Here is a 20,311-nt window from a genome sequence, read left to right as displayed (position 1 = left end):
TCAACATTCTGGATCTCAGACTACTCCCAATTAAGCGGCACTTTTAGCTCTGCCTGCATTGGGCTGGTGTAGCCACTAGCTTTTAACCCCGGCACTCTCTTCTTAAAGGTACCCTGCACTAATAAGGGTACCTCTTACACCTGCTGTGTAAAATTACTTCCAGAAGAAGAACATAGGAGATAAAAGTCATCTTCTGATTAACCGAGGCTGAAAAAGACTGTACACAGCTGGATTTTAGGCTTTAATGTTTTTGGGGTGATAATGGCGGCGGGGCGGGAAAGTTAGCGGCCAGGAATAGTTTGCGTATTAGTAGTTGCGTTTGGGCATCTGGGTCTTGAGTCAGGGGGCGCAGCGCTAAGGGAGGCGTTGTACCTCGCTTGGTGCTAGAATGGGAAACTCCCGAGCTAAAGAGCCAACCGGGAGAGAGGGGCGAGAAAACATTGTCCAGGCCACACACATTGTACAAAAAATTAAAAGAAACAACGATCGCACCCACTTTTGGAGTCCATTACCTTCCTCTCTGCCGCCTGGATTGTTGGACCGCTCTGATTTCCCAGGCGGTCATTCTGAGCGGGCCAGGCGGGCAAGACTCAAATCTCGTGCCAGTGTCGCAACCAGGGGCATTGCACGCTGGGCGCCAACCGTGGACGGCGCTGCTCAGCGCTGCTGCAAAACTCGACCGGAGGATCGCTGCGGGGCGCTGGAGACCTCACCGCCGTCTTTCACGCCGCTCCGGGGCGAAACCCGGAGTGCAAGGGACCGGAAAATTCAGCCCCGTGTCTTCTACCAAAGACAAGGAAAAGCTCTACTTCGGAGTGATCCCTGTGTCAGAGGGACTCATCACTTTTTGTGTCAATCATCCCCAACAAGACAGTACCGAAGCATTGATCTCTAGCCTCTTGTCCGCTCCACTTTTACACCCACCCCCCCCCGCCCCCTCCCCCTCCGCCCCCTCCCCCTCCCAACTTTGCAGCCTTTTAATAAAGGGATCCACACAAATATGAGTGGTCACGACGTGTTTACGATTCATTAAGCACTTCTTCTGGACCTGAACCAGGGATAATGACTTTTCTCTCTTGGGCTGAACCAGACTGTTTTCAATCTCGGCATTCTCGTTGCCCCCGAGCTCAGCGCCCAACCGCATACCCTCTCCATCACCAAGGCCACCTACTTCCACCTCTGTAATGTCACCCATTTCCATCTCCGCCCCTGCCTCAGCCCATCTGCTGCTGAAATATTCATCTGTGCCTTTGTTACCTCCGGACTCGACTATTCCAATGCTCTCCTGACCAGCTTCCCATCTCTTTCCTCCTCCCCCCTCCATAAACTTAGGCTCATCCAAAATGATGCTGCCCATATCCTAACTTGCACCAAGCCCTGTTCATCTCTGTGCTCGCTGACCTACATTGGCTCCCGGCCCCCGAGTTCCTCGATTTTAAAATTGTCGTTTCCGTCTTCAAATCCCTCCATGGCCTTTTCCCTCCCTATCTCTGTGAACTCCTCGTGCCCTACGACCCTCCGAGAACTCTGCGCTCCTCCTCTTCTGGCTTGTGCATTACTGACTTCCTTCACCTCAGCATTGATGGGCGTGTCTTCAGCTGTCTCGGCCCTAAGCTCTGAACGTCCTTCCCTAAACCTACGCCTCTCTACCTATCCCTCCTCCTTTAAGATCCTCCTTAAAATCTACTTTGACCAAGCTTTTGGTCATCTGTCCTAATGGCTCATTTGGCTCAATGCCAATTTTCTTTTTGTCTCAACGCTCCTGCAAAGCACCTCGGGACTTTTTACTAAGATGAAGGTGCTATATAAATGCATGTTGCATTATTGCAACTTCAAAGCCACCTGTTTTGAGTTAGATATGTTGCGTAAAAAAGGTGGTAAATGTAGAATTTATTTAAATCGAAATATACAATTTTCTTTACTTTTTATTTTAGAAATGTTATTTGGTGGGACCCCCAAGAATTAAACTAAATTATTAGCTAACTTCTCTGTCAAATTAGACAGTCAATACTTGCAATAATAACCACCAATTAAAACAGTTATCTGTACTTAAGGCTAACTGGTCAGTATGTATATCATTTAGTAACCATCCACTCCTGATAAGTTCAGACTGCCTCTACTCTGCTGGGTTGTCACATCTCGAATCTCTTTACAAAAACTGCCTTTTTGCTTCGGACATGGGTTAAAAATTGGGAGAAAGCCTGGATTGTGACGGTGACTAACAGTCACTTCGTCACTTCGTCAATAGGCGTAGTTATGTTGTACAAATACTTTCCAGCTGCGTATCACAGTTCCAATTTCTGGTGATTACTGGTCGGAAAAGAATGATTACAAGTTCCTTCAGAAAGCTGAGATGCAATTAGCCTCCAGCAAATTATCATGTTTGAGTGATCTAACCCGTGTTAAAACAATTGGAAATGCTTTTCAAATAATGAGCTACTGCTTTCAAGCACTTCTGATAGGGGGCAGATTGATTATAATATTTTAGAGAACATTTCCAGAGCTGTAAAAACATTAAGCGCCTTTCACCAGATCTCTAGCTCAGTGAAAAACTTAGATTAAATAAAATAAGATGTGACATTAATGGAATGAGGTGTATGGTATGTCCTCTTGTTTCTAGGCCTTGCCTGAAAAAAAAACCTTGTCCACTTTTAATTTTCCTGGGCAAGTGCATGCCAGCAAGACTGAACTGCTGTACCTTTGACATTGGCACCATTGCAATGCTGTCCCCTCAGTCCCAAATCGTGTATAGGCCTCAATCAGCCTCTTTCCCAGATAACTATATCTTGCTAGAAATGCACTCCAGCATTTTTACTGTGGCCAGGGGTGAAGATCTTATTGATAGAGCTAAAGATGTAGAAGGCATTACTGATGTAGCTGGAGATGTAGAAGGCATTACTGATGTAGCTGGAGATTGTAGAGGGTACGATCAATGGAGTTGGAGATTAGTTGGTACTAATGCAGTTGGAGATAGACAAGGTACTACTGATGGTGCTGGAGGTGTAGAAGGTACTACTGATGGTGCTGGAGGTGTAGAAGGTACTACTGATAGTGCTGGAGGTGTAGAAGGTACTACTGATGGTGCTGGAGGTGTAGAAGGTACTACTGATGGTGCTGGAGGTGTAGAAGGTACTACTGATGGTGCTGGAGGTGTAGAAGGTACTACTGATGGTGCTGGAGGTGTAGAAGGTACTACTGATGGTGCTGGAGGTGTAGAAGGTACTACTGATGGTGCTGGAGGTGTAGAAGATACTACTGATGGTGCTGCAGATGTAGAAGATATTACTGCAGGAGCTGGAGATGTAGAAGGTACTACTGATTGTGCTGGAGGTGTAGAAGGTACTACTGATGGTGCTGGAGGTGTAGAAGGTACTACTGGAGGTGTAGAAGGTACTACTGATGGTGCTGGAGGTGTAGAAGGTACTACTGATGGTGCTGGAGGTGTAGAAGGTACTACTGATGGTGCTGGAGGTGTAGAAGGTAATACTGATGGTGCTGGAGGTGTAGAAGGTACTACTGATGGTGCTGGAGGTGTAGAAGGTAATACTGATGGTGCTGGAGGTGTAGAAGGTACAACTGATGGTGCTGGAGGTGTAGAAGGTACTACTGATGGTGCTGGAGGTGTAGAAGGTACTACTGATGGTGCTGGAGGTGTAGAAGGTACAACTTATGGTGCTGGAGGTGTAGAAGGTACTACTGATGGTGCTGGAGGTGTAGAAGGTACTACTGATGGTGCTGCAAATGTAGAAGATACTACTGCAGGAGCTGGAGATGTAGAAATTACTACCAATGACGCTTGAGACATTGAGCTGGAGATGTAGAAAGTACTGGCAATTGAACTAGGGAGAATAAAAGGCAGTTATTGGTTAACATAGAAACATAGAAAATAGGTGCAGGTGCAGGAGCAGGCCAGTCGGCCCTTCGAGCCTGCACCACCCTTCAGTATGATCATGGCTGATCATGCAACTTTAGTACCCCACTCCTGCCTTCTCTCCATACTCCCTGATCCCTTAAGCCATAAGGTCCACATCTAACTCCCTTTTGAATATATCCAACGAACTGGACTCAACAACTTTCTGTGGTAGAGAATTCCATAGGTTCACAATTCTCTGGGTGAAAATGTTTCTCCTCATCTCGGTCCTAGATGGCTTACCCCTTATCCTTAGACTGTGACCCTTGGTTCTGGACTTCCATAACATCGGGAACATTCTTCCTGCATCTCACCTGTCCAATCCCGTCAGAATTTTATATGCTTCTATGATATCCCCTCTCATTCTTCTAAATTTCAATGAATATAAGCCTAGTCGATCCAGTCTGTCTTCATATGTCAGTCCTGCCAATCCGGGAATCAGTCTGGTGAACCTTCGTTGGACTCCCTCAATAGCAAGAACATCCTTCCTCAGATTAGGTGACCAAAACTGTACACAATTATCAAGGTGTGGTCTCACCAAGGCGCCCTGTACAACTGCAGTAAGATCTCCCTGCTCCTATACTCAAATCCTCTCCCTATGAAGGCCAACATACCATTTGCCTTCTTTGCTGCCTGCTGTATTTGCATGCCTACTTTTAATGACTGATGTACCATGACACCCAGGTTTCGTTGCACCTCCTCTTTTACTAATCTGTCACCATTTAGATAATCTGCCTTCCTGTTTTTGCCACCAAAGTGGATAACCTCACATTTTTCTACATTATACTGTATCTGCCATGAATTTGTCCACTCACCCAACCTGTCCAAATCACCCTGCAGCCTCTTGGCATCCTCCTCACAGTTCACACTGCCACCCAGCTTAGTGTCATCTGCAAACTTGGAAATAGTACATTCAATTCCTTTGTCTAAATCAGTAATCTATATTGTAAATAGCTGGGGTCCCAGTAGTGAACCTTGCGGTACCCCACTAGTCACTGCCTGCCATTCTGAAAAGGACCCGTTTATTCCCACTCTTTGCTTCCTGTCTGCCAACCAGTTCTCTATCCATGTCAATACATTACCCCAATACCATGTGCCTTAATTTTGCACACTAATCTCTTGTGTGGGACCTTGTCAAAAGCCTTTTGAAAGTCCAAATACACCACATCTACTGGTTCTCCCTTATCCACTCTACTAGTTACATCCTCAAAAAATTCTAGAAGATTTGTCAAGCATGATTTCCTTTTCATAAATCCATGCTGGCTTGGACTGATCCTGTCACTGCTTTCCAAATGTGCATCTATTACATCTTTAATGATTGATTCCAGCATTTTTCCCACTACCGATGTCAGGCTAACCAGTCTATAATTCCCTGTTTTCTCTCTCCCTCCTTTTTTAAAAAGCGGTGTTACAATAGCTACCCTCCAGTCCATGGGAACTGATCCAGAGTCCATGAAATGTTGGAAAATGACTACCAATGCATTCACTATTTCTAGGGCCACTTCCTTAAGTACTCTGGGATGCAGAGTGTCAGGCCCTGGGGATTTATCGGCCTTCAATCCCATCAATTTCCCTAACACCATTTCCTGACTAATAAGGATTTCCCTCCGTTCCTCCTTCTCGCTAGACCCTCGGTCCCCTAGTATTTTCGGGAGGTTATTCGTGTCTTCCTTAGTGAAGACAGAACCAAAGTATTTGTTCAATTGGTCTGCCATTTCCTTGTTCCCCATTATGAATTCACCTGATTCTGATTGCAAGGGACCTACATTTGTCTTCACGAATCTTTTTCTCTTCACATATCTATAGAAGCTTTTGCAGTCAGTTTTTAGGTTCCCTGCAAGCTTACTCTCATACTCTATTTTCCCCTCCTAATTAAACCCTAAATCCTTCTCAGTTGAATTCTATATTTCTCCCAGTCCTCAGGTTTGCTGTTTTTTCTGGCCAATTTATATGCCTCTTCCTTGGATTTAACACACTCCCTTGTAAGCTGGGTGGACACACACATGTTACTAATTGGGCTGGGGAACTAGACAGTATTATAGATTGACATGAGTTCAGAAGACATTACTGATTAAGTTTGGGGAATAGAAAGTACAGCTGTTGTTGGGGTGTAGATGTAGGAGATATTACAGATAGACTAGTGGGTAGAAGTATTATTGATTAAGTTGGAGGTAGAATGTAGTTCTGATCAAGCTGAGAGGAGAGGTCAAAAATATATTCCAGATTAACTGAAGAGTAGAAAAGATTACATTGAGCTGTAGGGAATGCTAGGTTTGCTTGTAGGAGTTGGGGGGTATAAGTTGTATTAATTGTGCTGAATATCTTTTATATTTCATTGTTATGGTGACGTTTAATTTATGCTCAAATTTTCAACCTCTTGTATAGAGGAATTTAGTAATATGTGATCTGTTCTGGCTTTGTCAAAGCTTGGTGAAAGGCTTGCAACTGATTATATTGATCAGTAATGTTGGATAGGATGCTCGAGATGCTTGTGTAGTGTGGCATTATATCAACACAGATCTACTGACCTGTTCTGCTTAAAAATAAGATGAGTTGTTAAGTACCTGGGAAAAGAAAGGGATCTGATATTATAAATAATTCTGATGAAGGGACACAGACCTGAAATGTTAACTTCGTTTCTCTCCACAGATGCTGTCTGACCCGCTGAGATTTCCAGCATTTTCTGTCTTTATTTCAGATTCCAGCATCCGCAGTATTGTGCTTTTTTAAATAAATAATTCATCTGCCTGTCGAATGTTTTCCAGTGATTACACACTGATTGTCAAGTGACATTGTTATGCATGTGGTTCTCTGCAACTTGGATGAAGCAGCTCATCTCAAATTCAGAATATCAGAAAATACATGGCTGGTATCTGATGGTGTGTGAATGGGATGGTGATCAGTGTAGGGCATTAAAGGGCACTGATGTACATTAGATACAGTAAGCCATGGCTCCATATGCTCACACAGGCTTGATGAATTGCGCTAGTGGTGTCTACTTCAGGTGTAACATTTGGGTAATTATCATTTTTCTCTCGCTGTAATTCAAAATAATTATTTTATTTCTATTTGGGTCTGTCAAAACTGGTTCATGATTAATTGCTGTGCCCAATTAAAACTTTTCAAGAGCAGTAGTCATAATTAGAGGCCCATAGGGCCTTCTCGCACCTGGACCCTGTTGGAATTCCTCCCAGACTGAATGGTCTATTCTCTGATCTACTGAGAGCTGGGGCAAACTCTCAATCCAGTTCCCGCTTTTCAAAACAGCCCTCTAGGATGTGAAAATAGAAAAGTATTGTACGTTGAGGGATGGATGTTCTTCAGTTGGTTCAAACCCGCCGTCACGTCGGTGTTGGAAGAGCTGTCTGTTTCCTTGGTCGCTCTGCATGTTACAAATTTTGGTTTTCCGCCAGATATTCTTTCTGGTGCTCTGTCGCTCCTGCAAGACCTTTCCTCCACTCCGATCTGAAGTGGACCTTTTCATGCCCAACATCTAGTTAAATGATGATTTGACCTGGGGATTTTGAAATGGAACCCTTGTATTGGCAACTGTAACCTAATTTGTGCCACCACGTGATTTTTCTGTCTTTATGGAAGGTGGACTGAAAAGCAATCTAGCAAGATTGAGGCACGATTGTAAACCAGCGAACTGGTTTATTTTACATAACCCGCACAACCGAACAAAATACTGCTTTCACAATGAGCTCCATCGATTTCCATCTATTTCCTATCACTCCTCATTCCAAAAACAGAAACTTTATGATACTTTGGGTGAAAACCAACTTTCAAATTAGTTAATCCCAAACTGACTGGCTCTGTATTTTGATTACAAGCAGCAAGGTTTTGCACTAATACAAAAGCACTATCCTTCGAATATGTTGCCAAAAAAGAGGTGGAGCTCCACAAACACACACACACACACACAACGGTGGTTCCTTGGACTCACTCCCATATCTGTGTTTGGAGCATTGACTGACCAAGGTGTTGAAGTTACCACTCTTGATTAAAATGCCTCCCCTATGACTTGGGAGCTTGAATCATTGAATGTCTGTTTAGCTAAGTCCCCTGCTTTGAACGAAACCATCTTTGGCTGCTAATGTGTTGTAAAGAAGCCATTTCACCACACACAACACAAAAGCAAAATACTGCAAAAGCTGGAATCTGAAATAAAAACAGAGAATGCTGGAAATGTCAGGCAGCATCTGTGGAGAGAAAAACAGAGATAATGTTTCAGGTCGACGGCCCTTTGTCAACTGCCGAATGTTCGAAAAGAGCACATTCTTAAGGGGCAGGGGAAGAAGGAATAAAAGAACCACAAATGACTTGAAATGCGTAAGACTATACACAATAATCCACATTGCTTACTAATTACCATTTCAAATTACTATGGCAACAATTTGATTCCATGCCTGCTGGCTTCGGGGTTAAACTGAATTTGATGACTACAACAATATCTGAACATAAATTTTAAATCCTTTACTGGCTGTAGAGGTGAAGTCCAAAATGGTAAACTCTACCAGAAGGTGTTCTTGGTTTGGAGAGGGCGAGAAAGTGGAAGGAAATAAAATGAATTCCCTGGCCAGTTTAAAACTCTGAGTCGATATAATTTCTTAGACACTAACGTTCTTCATCGTAAAGTAAACTTTTGTTGCTAATGTTTCAAACTTGTATTGAGCTACAGTGCAGTACTTGTTTTGGATAGTGAGCTTGGATCATTTGTGTTGACACAAAACTCTGACAATGAATTACATTGAATATTTTGTAATGTCTGCTTCGTGATCAGAGCTGTGGTGTCAGGTTTCTGATTCATGGTCATTTTCTCCCCCTTTCGATCCACGCAGCCACCAGAGGCTGCTTCAAGTACCGGCATGTTCTGCTGAGTGCAATAACTGACTGACCTTGCCGTCCCTCATGGGCTCCCAGTTAGTACATGGGAGCTGAATTAGTCTCGGTCGTGAGTGTTACTGCTTTTCCCCCAACACTTGTCTTGTGTTCACAGCAAAAGTCAGCAATAAGCAGCCCGAGTCTCTTATGATTCCGCACCCTTATGCATGCCGTATATGGGATAGTGTGCCCAGAATTAACAGTTGCTCCCACACTGCTGTCTCCCAAAAGGTGGAAAATACCGCATTGACAGACCAACGCATACAGGCTAAAATTACTTGGTCTGATTTATTTATAAATTAATTATATGGAGATGCACAGCAAAATACTGCAGTAGTTTAAAAGATCAGCTCAAAAGAAGTTAATAAATGTAATAACCTTTGTTGGATTGTATTTATTATACAGTTGGATGAGCGATAGAACTTTTGGATGTTATCTTTTGTAGAGCTTGCTTTACAATATAATGTCATGTGTGGATGTTGCAAATTTCCAGTCTCCATGGAGTTTAGATTTTTTTTCAGAGCTAAAGACTATGGGAAAATTCTCCAATACTTAGAGTTCAAAGGCCTCTTAAATTAGAATTGTCAATCATCTCAGATTAAAAGCACATTGTATGAACTATTTCATAGAATGCTGATGAGCAGGTGCCCACTTGTCGCTTGGTTTCTGAGGACCTGTTAATACCTTCACCAAATACAAGCTCTCATCTCCTGACTCAATTCCAGGCCAATCAACCTAGCCTGGTGCCTCCAGCAGTTCGCCCCTGACCAATGCATTTTGTAAAGAGAAGACATTTAAACTTGTGTTGCCCAGCTGGATCCTGGTTGAACTACAAAACACCCAGAAACAACTCCGAATGGACCCAAATTGATGGAAGTATTTGAAAACAAAAATATTAAACCTACCCAAGCGCCTTTTGTCTTTTGTCCCAGACCTACCTAGCCACAAGCTGTTGTTGTGTTTGCTATTTTGGGTCTGACTGCAGCCCCCACAGGTCAGCAATACACCTTCAGTGTTGCTCTGTACTGAATGTCCCACTGACTTAGCAAATGTATCTGCTCCAACTACGCAGTCACTTGCAATTTAGGAGCAAACTCTGCATTTGCAGATCTTCTGCGCACACTTTACAATGACAACAGCTACCCGCATTTATATAGTGCCTTTAATGTAGTAAAATGTCCCAAGGTGCTTCACAGGAGCGTAAATGTCAAGCATTGTTGAATCTGCCCCATATTGTAAACTCGGCAGCAAGGGAGTTAAATACATTTAGTATGGAAAATGGGGCTTCACTCTCCCACCTACCTTTTGGGGATTTTTGGGATAAAATTGCTTAAAACAAACGTCACCTTAAGTAAATTTTTTGTTCAGTTTTTTTTTTCTAAATTCTAGTTGAAATGCTTTGACTGAGCTTTTTTAATGCTGAAACGTCACTCAGAAAATGTGACATTCATTTTCCTGTAAGATTTTCATCTGTAAGTTAGCTTTTGTAAAACAATACTGAATATAATTTTTGGAACATTTGAACGAAAAACGGAAAACAAAGTGCTTTGCATTGAACACCAACACTTGGTGTTGGGTGAAATACAATTCCTTTGGCTAATCGGTCATTTGAAAATCACTGCCAAGCCATGCATTAACTGGATTAGGTAGTTATGTGAGTGAATACTAATGGTTGAATACCTGTAGTGTACTTGGAACAAGTATTGAGCCCTTCAATCCACTTGTTGCCTGCTGCAGTCCCCGTTATTGTGTGATCAGTTCCTGCCGCTACCTAACTTTGCTGGTGAGTTACAGATTTTGAATCATAGCATGATACAGCATAGAAGGAGGCTATTCAGCCCATCATGCCTGTGCCAGCTCTTTGAAAGAGCTATCCAATTAATCCCACACCCCTGCTCTTTCTTCATTGTCCTGCAGTTTTTTTCCCCCTCAATTATTTATCCAATTCTCTTTTGAATATTACTATTGAATCTGGTTCCACCACCCTTTCAAACAGTGCATTCCAGATCGTCATAACTCGTTGCGTAAATGTTTTTCCCCCTCATGTTGCCTCTGGTTCTTCTTCCAATAATCATTAAATCTGTGTCCTCTGGTTACCAACCCTTCTGCATTGGAAACCGTTTCTCCTTATTTACTCCATCAAAACGCAATGATTTTGAACACCTCTATCAAATCTCTCCTTAAGCTTCTTTGCTCTAAGGAGAACAACCGCAGATTCTCTAGTCTCCACGTAACTGAAGTCTTTCATCCCTGGTACCATTCTAGTAAATCTCCTCTGCACCCTCTCTAAGGCTTTCCTAAAGTGTGGTGCCCAGAATTGGCCACAATACTCCAGCTTAGGGCCTAACCAGTGTTTTATAAAGGCTTAGCATTAATATCCTTGCTTTTGTACTCTATGCTTCTCTTTTATAAAGCCAAGGACCCCGTATACCTTTAACAGCCTTCTCAACTTGTACTGCCACCTTCAAAGACTTGTGTACATACATCCCCACGTCTCTCTGTTCCGGCACGCCCTTTAAAATTGTATCATTTAGTTTATATTGTCTCTCCTTATTCTTGCTCCCAAAATGAATCACTTCACACTTCTCTGCATTAAATTTCATCTGCCCATTTGACCAGTCTGTATGTCCACCTGAAGTCTGTTACTATCCGACTCGCTTTTTACTATATTGTTGCCTGCTTGCTCACCCCCCAGTGTGGATGTCCCCAGCCCTGTATTAAGTTAGCGTCATGCTGGTCACTGCCATTATGTATTTGCATGTTGGGGTTACTCCTCGATCAAGGCTGATTGTATGTATTTAATTGAATCTGAACCTATGCTGTGTCTTTATAAAAGAAAATTGATTTTTTTTTTCCCAAGCTGATATATAAACTGCTTTTAAATATTTGCCATGAGTTACAGCAGACCAGAACTCCTTTGCCATCCCTTGAGATAAAATTCATGGAAGCTAAGTTGGATTATGGGCCAAATGTGGCATTTAAGACTTTATATTTAGAATCCATGAGTAGAGTCAGTATCTTGCGTTTGAGTGGTTTTAGATGGCCTTTTCACAGCGACGGGAGATTTTGAAATTGAAATGGCAGAAAGATGAGGTTAAGCAAATTGTCAGAGCAGAAACGGATTATCCTTACCTCTGCTATTTTTTCTCCTCTCGGTTCCCTAGGATCCCTTACTGCTGGATGGTAGAGTGACTCTTCAACAGGTTAAAGCTGGAATGGTTGTGGCAAAGCAAGGTGACCAGGTAAGAGCAGTACATTCTTAAGTCTTTCAGTACGAGTCCTCCAGCTCCATATACAAGAGGTTTGATTTGATTGCAAGGTAATAAAGTGCAATCATCCCTAATTTGACTCTTGGGATGTGGGAGGCGGGAGCAAGGCCACATTCATTGCCCATCGCTAGTGATGGTGGGATGCTGCAGTCTTGCAGTGCTTGTGCTCCCACAGTGTATGAGGTAAGGAGTTCCAGGATACTGACCAGCGATAATATCCGTGTGGCCTGTGATAAGGAGGTGATGGTGCTTCCAGGACACTGCCACCCTTCTCAAATGCAGAGGTCACAGGGGAGCAAGGTGCTGTTCAAGTAAGCTTGGTGAATTGAAGCAGTGCATCCTGTTGATCGTATAGATTGTGGCCACAGTGCCCCAGTGATGGAGCGGGAGGATATTGAGTCCAGTGCCAGGAACACTGATCAAGCTTTTCTGTCCTAGATGGTGTTGAGCTTCTTGAATATTGAGCAGACAGTGATCTGTGCTAATACAATAAGTCTGCAGGAAGACAGGAATATTTAGAATTGATGTTGCACTGTGTGTGTAACACCAACCCTCTCCCTCTGATTGTGAGGGATAGAAAGTGCTGACACTCTTAATATTTTGCACATGCTGTTGCGGGGGGGGTGGGGGGTGGGGGGCTGGTGTTTGGGGTGTGTTGTGGTCTCTGAGGGAGTCAGGTTCCCTTCTGACCAACTTGAGCGGTTTCGAATCGCTCCCTCTCCCTTGGGTTCTGTACTCTGGATTTATTTGAGGGGGTGTGACAAAAGTGCAGAGGACACTGGTTTGATGCAAAGAACTTTGGTTTTATTACAGTCAAAGCAATACAGGCTTATTACCCTAGTAAGAAAATACAAGGCCAAACTTACAATCACTCTAATAAAAAACAATACAAGGAAAGGTACAAGGTCATACTTAAAATCACTCTAATAAAGTACCATACACTACACATTCAAAGGGGGTTGCAGTAAAATTATACCTCCCACCTCCCAATACCTAATTCTAGCTAGATTAGACTCCAGGGAGGTAGGGACTTATGCTTACCAATCCTTTTGATAGTTAATGGTAGATGGTGATGTTCTTCCTTCCTTCAGGACTTCAAGACTTCGAGGCTGGAGAGTTAGTTTTACAACTGTCACGTTGGTTTCTCTCCTTGTCTTGATTTTTTTTTAAATTTCAAAATATACTTTATTCATATAAAAATTTGTACAGTACATTCAAAAGCAGTTCAGTACATTTAGCTGCGGTCAGCAATCCCATACACTACATGTGGGTGCTGACGGCAGTTCCGTTCGATACATTTCCTTGCTTTTCATTTCCAGTACAATTCGGTACAATACGGGATACATTGTAGTACATTCAACAAATTACATTACATGTGTCACTGTACAGTACACGGAATGGGTGACGGACGGTACATTTACATTTTTTCTTTTCAATGTGTATTACGAAACAGACCTTGCATTGTACATGGCACTACATAGGTGTTTACAGATCATGGTGCTCCATGTACACAAAAAAGAAGTTACAAGTACGGCCCGAGGGGAGTTTTGTACTGATTTCTGCCCCCTGGGTTTACCGTGGCAGAAGGGCTTTAAACTGTGGCCCTTCCCCACCGTGCCTTTGCGGCGGCTGCACCAAATTTAAGTGCGTCCCTCAGCACGTAATCCTGGATCTTGGATTGCGCCAGTCTGCAACACGCAGACGTGGACATCTGGAAGACCAGCAAGTTTCAGCAAGACCAAAGAGCGCCTTTGACCGAGTTGATGGCCCTCCAGCAGCAGGTGATGTCTGTCTCGGTGTGTGTCCCTGGGAACAGCCCGTAGAGCACAGAGTCCTGTGTTACGGAGCTGCTTGGGGTGAACCTTGACAGCAACCACTGCATCTCTTTCCAAACCTGCCTTGCGAAGGCGCAATCCTGAAGGAGATGGGTGACAGTCTCGTCCGCCCCGCAGCCGGCCCGGGGGCACCGTGCTGTGTTGCTGAGACGTTGGCTGTGCATGAACGCTCTGACGGGTAAGGCCCTCCTCACCGCCAACCAAGCTACGTCTTGGTGCTTGTGTGAAAGCTCTGGTGATGAGACGTTCTGCCAAACGAGTTCGACAGTCTGCTCAGGGAACCACCTGACAGGGTCCACTGTCTCATTCTGTCGTAGGGCGTCCAGGACCTTACGTGCTGACCACTGTTTTATGGCCTTGTGGTCAAAGGGGTTTTTTGTGAAAAACTTTTCCACGAAGGACAGGTGGACAGGCACGGTCCAACTGGTGGGGGCGTTTCGTGGGCAGCGTGGCTAGGCCCATCATTTGCAACAAAGGGGACAGGTAGATACTCAGCATGTAGTGACACTTGGTGTTTGCGTACCGGGGTCTGTGCACAGCTTGATGCAGCCGCACACAAAGGTGGCCATCAGGATGAGGGCCACGTTCGGAACATCCTTTCCTCCACTGTCCAGAGATTTGTGCATTGTGTCTCTGCGGACACGTTCCATTTTGGACCTCCAGACAAAGTGGAAGACGGCCTGGGTGACTGCCGCGGCACAGGAGCGAGAGATGGGCCAGACCTGTGCCACGTGCAACAACCCCAAGAGCACCTCACTCCTGATGACCAGGTTCTTTCCTGCCATGGAGAGGAAGCACAGCTTCCGCCATCCCAGTTTTTGCTTCACTTGGCGATACTCTCTTCCCAGTTTTTGGTGCACGCCCCATCCGCTCCGAACCATATTCCCAACACCTTCAAGTAATCTGGCTTAGCGGTGAAGGGAATAAAGGATCGGTCGGCCCAGTTGCCAAAGAATATGGCCTCGCTTTTGCTGCGATTGACCTTCGCTCCCGAGGCCAGTTCAAACTGGTCGCAGATTGTGAGCAATCTGCGGACCGACTGCGGATCCGAGCAAAAGACGGCCACGCCGTCCACGTACAGGGAGGTCTTGACCTGAGCGCCTCTGCTGCCTGGGCTCGTCCCCCATCTAATGCCCGCATCCTTCCTGATGGACCCGGCAAAGGGCTCGATACAACACACAAACAAGACAGACGAGAGATGACAGCCTTGCCTGACTCCAGATCTGATCGGAAAGCTTTCAGTTTCCCACCCGTTGATTAGAACTGCGCTACTGATGTCTCTGTAGAGCAGATTTTTTTTTTTTTTTTTTAATTCGTAGCCAATCGTTCCAATTCTTTGTCAAATCACAAACGCCAGAGGTCACCTTGCACATGCCAAGGATCACTCTGCGCCAATGCTCTTAGCTAAAAGGCCTAGAGCCACTGCACCGTTCCTGGAAGTACTGCAATACCAGGTTCGTGCCATGGAGGTGGATGGGTCAGGTCCCCCACACACCTCCGTGGAGGTGGATGGGTCAAACCTCCCCACCCACCTCCTGTTTCCAAAAATGCAAGCATATACCTTCCTGACCAGGGAGAAACCACCCGGAGGTCATGGTGGCTGGTCAGAAACGGTACTACACTTGATCTTAGCCAAAAGGCCGAGAAGTCTCTGTAGAGCAGATGAGGTAGTAGCGACCGCCTCTCTTCCCCCACTCCCCTCTCTCCTCGTCTGTTGAAAACAGTGGCCAGTTATATGATTTCAGTGTTCTAATCTTGCCATCAAATCTCTTCACAATCCTTTGTATAATTTTGGCGGGCTTGGTTCTTTTTTGTAATATTTTATCGGGCTCATTAAAGTTGATATGTCTTGGGTGGGTTGATCTTCGAAAAACTGTTTCCCGATGGAAAAATTAGTTTGGTAATTGCAATGTCCTTTTGTGCTTAATCTTTCGCATACAGGCTGGATTGGGCCTCTTTGTGATGTGTATGCTGAAAATGGTTTGTCCAGATCCATGTTGATGGGGAGCTATCTCTGGTTGATACTGTGATGGTAATGTCTCTTGTAGAGGAAGATTTCCAGATACTCATTCTTCCAGACAGGTTACCTCAGTCCTCACACCCAGACAGTTCCAATAATCAAGTGGGCTTCCTTTATTCCCTAGGTCCGCCCACAGGCTTGAATTTGTCTTGTAAAAGTTCATAACTCTATTAAAGTTTGTAGTTTCTTCCATAAGCACTTTAGAGTTCCAAACTTTTCAGTAGATAGTCCCAAATTAAATTTCCTTTCAAATGAGCCCAAACACGGGTGGGGGGGGTGGGGGTGGGGGGGGGGAGGGGGGAGGGGGAGTTCTGGTGAATTTTGCTCTCTGCAGCTGAATACTGTGATATAGAATCATACAGTACAGAAGGAGGTCATTCAGCCCATTGTGCCTGTGCCAGTTCTTTGACAGATATCCAATCATGGTTATTGAAGTAGTTGGGTAGTGGGGTGCCACCTTTCACCCAGTCCAAAACTGGATCTTGGTTGAGTTCTGATGTTTGCCTCCTTACTCATGAAAATGAGTTGGAAACCTTAATAACAAGCGCCTCCAGATAAGGCACAGCAATAAGTGGAAACATCGACATGGTTTATTTATTCTTGAAATTTCCAGACAACCCTCTCAAAAAGCTGATGGTCCAGTCCAAGACTGTACAGGTACAATCCTTGCAGGACCCAAAAAGCTGGCTTCAAGATTACAGTGATGTGTGACTGGAGCAGTGATTACACTGCAAGCGAACCTCATTTTTTTAAATGCTTTTCGTGAATTAAAGCAAGTGCATGGACTGCGATGTGGCTTGCTTTCTGTTTTGCTGCATTTGAAATTCATGGTGACTTTTCAACCCACATAATGTAAATTACCCGGTTTTATAAATTCCGAAGTCTCTGGTGTTAATGATGGTTTGTGTGGCTGTTGTTGAAAAGCTTTTTATTGCTGTAATACAACACCACATGAAGTGCAGAGAAATCTGCTCAGACTATTTACGACTCAAGCTAGAAATATGGTGTCACTTATTCAAGAGAGATGTGCGCGCTGGGGCCTTGTGCCTCCCATAAAATTGTGAGCGGGAAGTGTTTGTTTTATTTTTAATTTTGTGGTCATCAAGTTGAGGAATGGAGCACCTTTACATTTCAAGACCTTGGTGTTAAATTAAGCACTCCCAGCACAGATTAGATACAGAATGAAGCTCCCTCCACACTGCCCCATCAGGCATTTCCAGGTCCAGTGTACCAGGTGAGATGCAGAGTGAACCCCCTCTACACTGCCTCAAAAAATGGTGGAAATTGGAGAATTAATTATTACACAGCCTACTCTTTTATCAAGACCATCATGACATTGTGTGTAGAATGGATCCGTCCCTCAGCTTGCTTCAAGATAATTCAGAAAAATCTATTCCAATACATAGATTCTGCAGCAATGATTAGCTGCTTATGTATCACTGTAATGCAGAGTAAGTGCCACTGGCTACTGATGTACAAGTCTCATGCAACCAGTGGCAACAAGTCTCATGCAACCAGTCATCACAAGCTTGCAGAATGCACCAAGATCAGCAGCTGGGAAGACGCAATATTTACTGGGTCTTTGTGGCCACCAACCGTAGCGAATCCAGCAAGTTTAGTTTGGTGTCTGTGCGATAGCCGGCAGCACTAACATGACAAGAGAGCACTCTTAACAGTAACTTCTGAGTGACCCAGCTTGTTGCTGCAAACATATGTAAGCCAGTTTATTGAATTACACACATTATTGAAACAATAATTTAACAGTTTATATATATCTTTTTTTTCTTTTCAACTCATCTAGAAATTTGTAACTTTCAAATTGCAACTCAGCAGTAAGAAATGTATAAAAAGATAAAAGTTAATTATATGTAATTGCAAATAATAATTGGAAGTATATCATTTCCATAGGAAGCATGAAGTGGCCTTCAGCATTATCGTCTCTACCTGCAGATACATGGAGGCAATACTTTTGCTGACTCTCCTAAGAGTACATTGAGTTTGAATGTTCCTTCCGTAACAGCAGAAGCAGGCCACACGCTGATGGGTGGGTGGGTGACGTGGCTAACGTTAGGCAGCTCATTGAGTAGCAACTACTAGAAACCCAGTGGGGAAATGGCAGTGTCTGGGGTTGACATTCCAGTGTGGGTAGTAAATTCCCCTTCTCTAGATCTGCAAGAAGGCAGACCACCTGTTGGTACTTGGCAACAAAGCTTGTCTTGCAGAAATGTGTGACTTGGCAGAAGCAGTCATCTACAGAAAATGTTTCAGGATCTCCTCTTTGGGGTAATGGTGGCTTTCCATTTGTACAATAATGTGTTCAAGAAATCTGCAATCAGCTGTTTGCGTCTCTTCAGCCAGCACACCGAGGAAGAGTTTGATTTTACATCAGAACATGATTTTCTTCGCCCCCACCATTGCCGGCCGTGCCTTCAGCTGCCTCGGCCCTAATCTCTGGAATTCTCTCCCTGAACTTCTCTGCTTCTCTTTGACTTAGCTTTTGGTCACCTGTCCTAATGAGTCCTCCTTTGGCTCGATGTCAATTTTTGTCTGATAATGCCCCTGTGAAGTGCCTTGGGACGTTTTATTATGTTACAGGCACTATATAAATGCAAGTTCTCGGTATTTTGTATCCCTTCAGTGACACATGGGGACTTGGTTGGATTTGCTTTGAGCTGTGTATACTCAAGAATAGGTAAATCTGATCTCAATTTATTCTTGGGTACGATAAACTCAACAAAATTAAACAGGCAGCTCGCTCTGCTCTGCCTGTCCAAGTACTGCTGTAGCAATGCTGGGACATAGATAAGTACAACTCACTTTCCTTAGGTGGGCAAGTGGCCACTGAAACATCTTGGTAGCTACAATTCCCCAAGCTAAAGTAAAGACTCATCCTCTCAAACTACTGAGCTCCCAGCTTTGCAGCCATGGTATTGTCTCAAAACCCATGGCTGAAGAAAGATGATGTCTTCTGGCCGGTCCCCTCTCTAGTTTATCCTTAATGGACATGCAGATGAGACCCCTGAAAGCACCATATGATTGCGCAAAAGCTGTCAGCTTGTGCAGAGACCTACATCTCACGGAAAATCCTGTTGGGTCTATCTCCTTTTTTCCCAATCTGGCAAAGTGCCGAACTGTTGGAAGCACTCACCACAATTGAATTTATGACACCTGGGCAAGCAACAGGCATCAGTATCTCAGCTCAGATCCTCCAGAAAGGCCCGGGTTTTGGCTTTCTAACTGCAAGTTGACAAATTTCCCACTTGCTCCACTCATGCTGTTCTAAGCGTTTCAAATCCCGCACATCTTACAAGACCCATCGATACTCTGCAAAAATCAGCTGTGAGCTGCTTGCTTGGCCTCACCCACACTCGTTCTCGAGTCCAAAAGATGGTCTGCAGCATGTCTCCATTTAATGCACCACGTTTAGATTTGAGTTTCAATCTCAAGGTTTGCAATGTCCTGTTCGGATTGTTGCCTGCAACACATACTCTCCTATTGTGTAATCCATCGCTAGCAGTTGGTATTTGGCAGACTGGCAATTAGCGGTGATCATTCAATGAATGTACTTTTACATTCCTGGTGACACAAGTGGCTTGGTCCATCATTGAGCACCAGGGCTCTGCTCTTGCACCCCTCGATTGTCTGAAAAGCTGGCATTCGAAACAGGTTGCCGGTCTTGCCTGGGGAATGGTGCTTGGTACAAAGGGAATTGTAAGGTAGGGGAGATTGATTTTTTTAGTGAAAATGGAGTGGTGTTATGTCAATAGAAAGTGTTCACTGACTGCACTTTGCTTCCTTCTCAGGATGTCCACATTCACTTTGTGGTCTCGGGGTTGCTGCATGTTTACCAGCGGATGATTGACAGGGAAGAGGAGAACTGTCTGTTTGTCACTCATCCAGGAGAGATTGTGGGGCAGCTGGCTGTGCTGACCGGTGAGCCGCTTATCTTCAGCATCAAGGCCCAGAGGGACTGCACCTTCCTGTGCATCTCCAAATGCCACTTTTATGAGTGAGTGCCGCAGGTTTCTCAACTTCGTGCTTGTGCTGCTGTCTTAAATTGGAAAAGAATTGAAGTCTTTGTTTTTTACTTAGTGGGTTGATTGGTGATTTGTGAGGCTTCACAAGAACAATGATCACGTTAGAGTTCAATTTTCTCCCTTTACAGAGTGAGTGTCACCATCAGGGCCGTGCTCGGAAACTTGCACTGTGCTAAGGATTTTATAATCCAAGAGTTCAGGTTGAGGGTCAGGACCCAAAATGAACATGCCACTAAGATTAAAAAGAATAGAATAGGAGAGGAGAGTCTGCAATACCACCACTGGCAGAAGGGTGTAATTACAGTGTTACCATTTCCATTATAAATGTAGACATAGGAATTTATAATAGCATTTAT

The 20,311-nt window shown here is 44.2% G+C and overlaps 1 protein-coding gene and 1 pseudogene across 5 annotated transcripts in view; one reads left to right on the top strand and one right to left on the bottom strand.

Annotated features, from left to right (window-relative positions):
• pnpla7b (patatin-like phospholipase domain containing 7b) overlaps positions 1-20,311 on the top strand; it is a 354,575-nt gene that overhangs the window by 108,289 nt on the left and 225,975 nt on the right. For all 5 annotated transcript variants that reach the window (XM_070862864.1, XM_070862865.1, XM_070862863.1 and 2 more), the window contains 2 exons: positions 11,959-12,036; positions 19,722-19,927. In XM_070862864.1, the coding sequence (XP_070718965.1) occupies positions 11,959-12,036; positions 19,722-19,927 (284 nt within the window). The remainder of the gene's footprint in view (positions 1-11,958; positions 12,037-19,721; positions 19,928-20,311) is intronic.
• On the bottom strand, positions 15,316-15,550 carry LOC139233280 (U2 spliceosomal RNA; annotated as a pseudogene).

The sequence above is a fragment of the Pristiophorus japonicus genome, chromosome 20 (genome assembly GCF_044704955.1).
Source record: "Pristiophorus japonicus isolate sPriJap1 chromosome 20, sPriJap1.hap1, whole genome shotgun sequence".
NCBI lineage: Eukaryota > Metazoa > Chordata > Chondrichthyes > Pristiophoridae > Pristiophorus > Pristiophorus japonicus.
The sequence above is the reverse complement of the archived record's forward strand: the minus strand, read 5'-3'. Positions and strand labels throughout refer to the sequence as shown.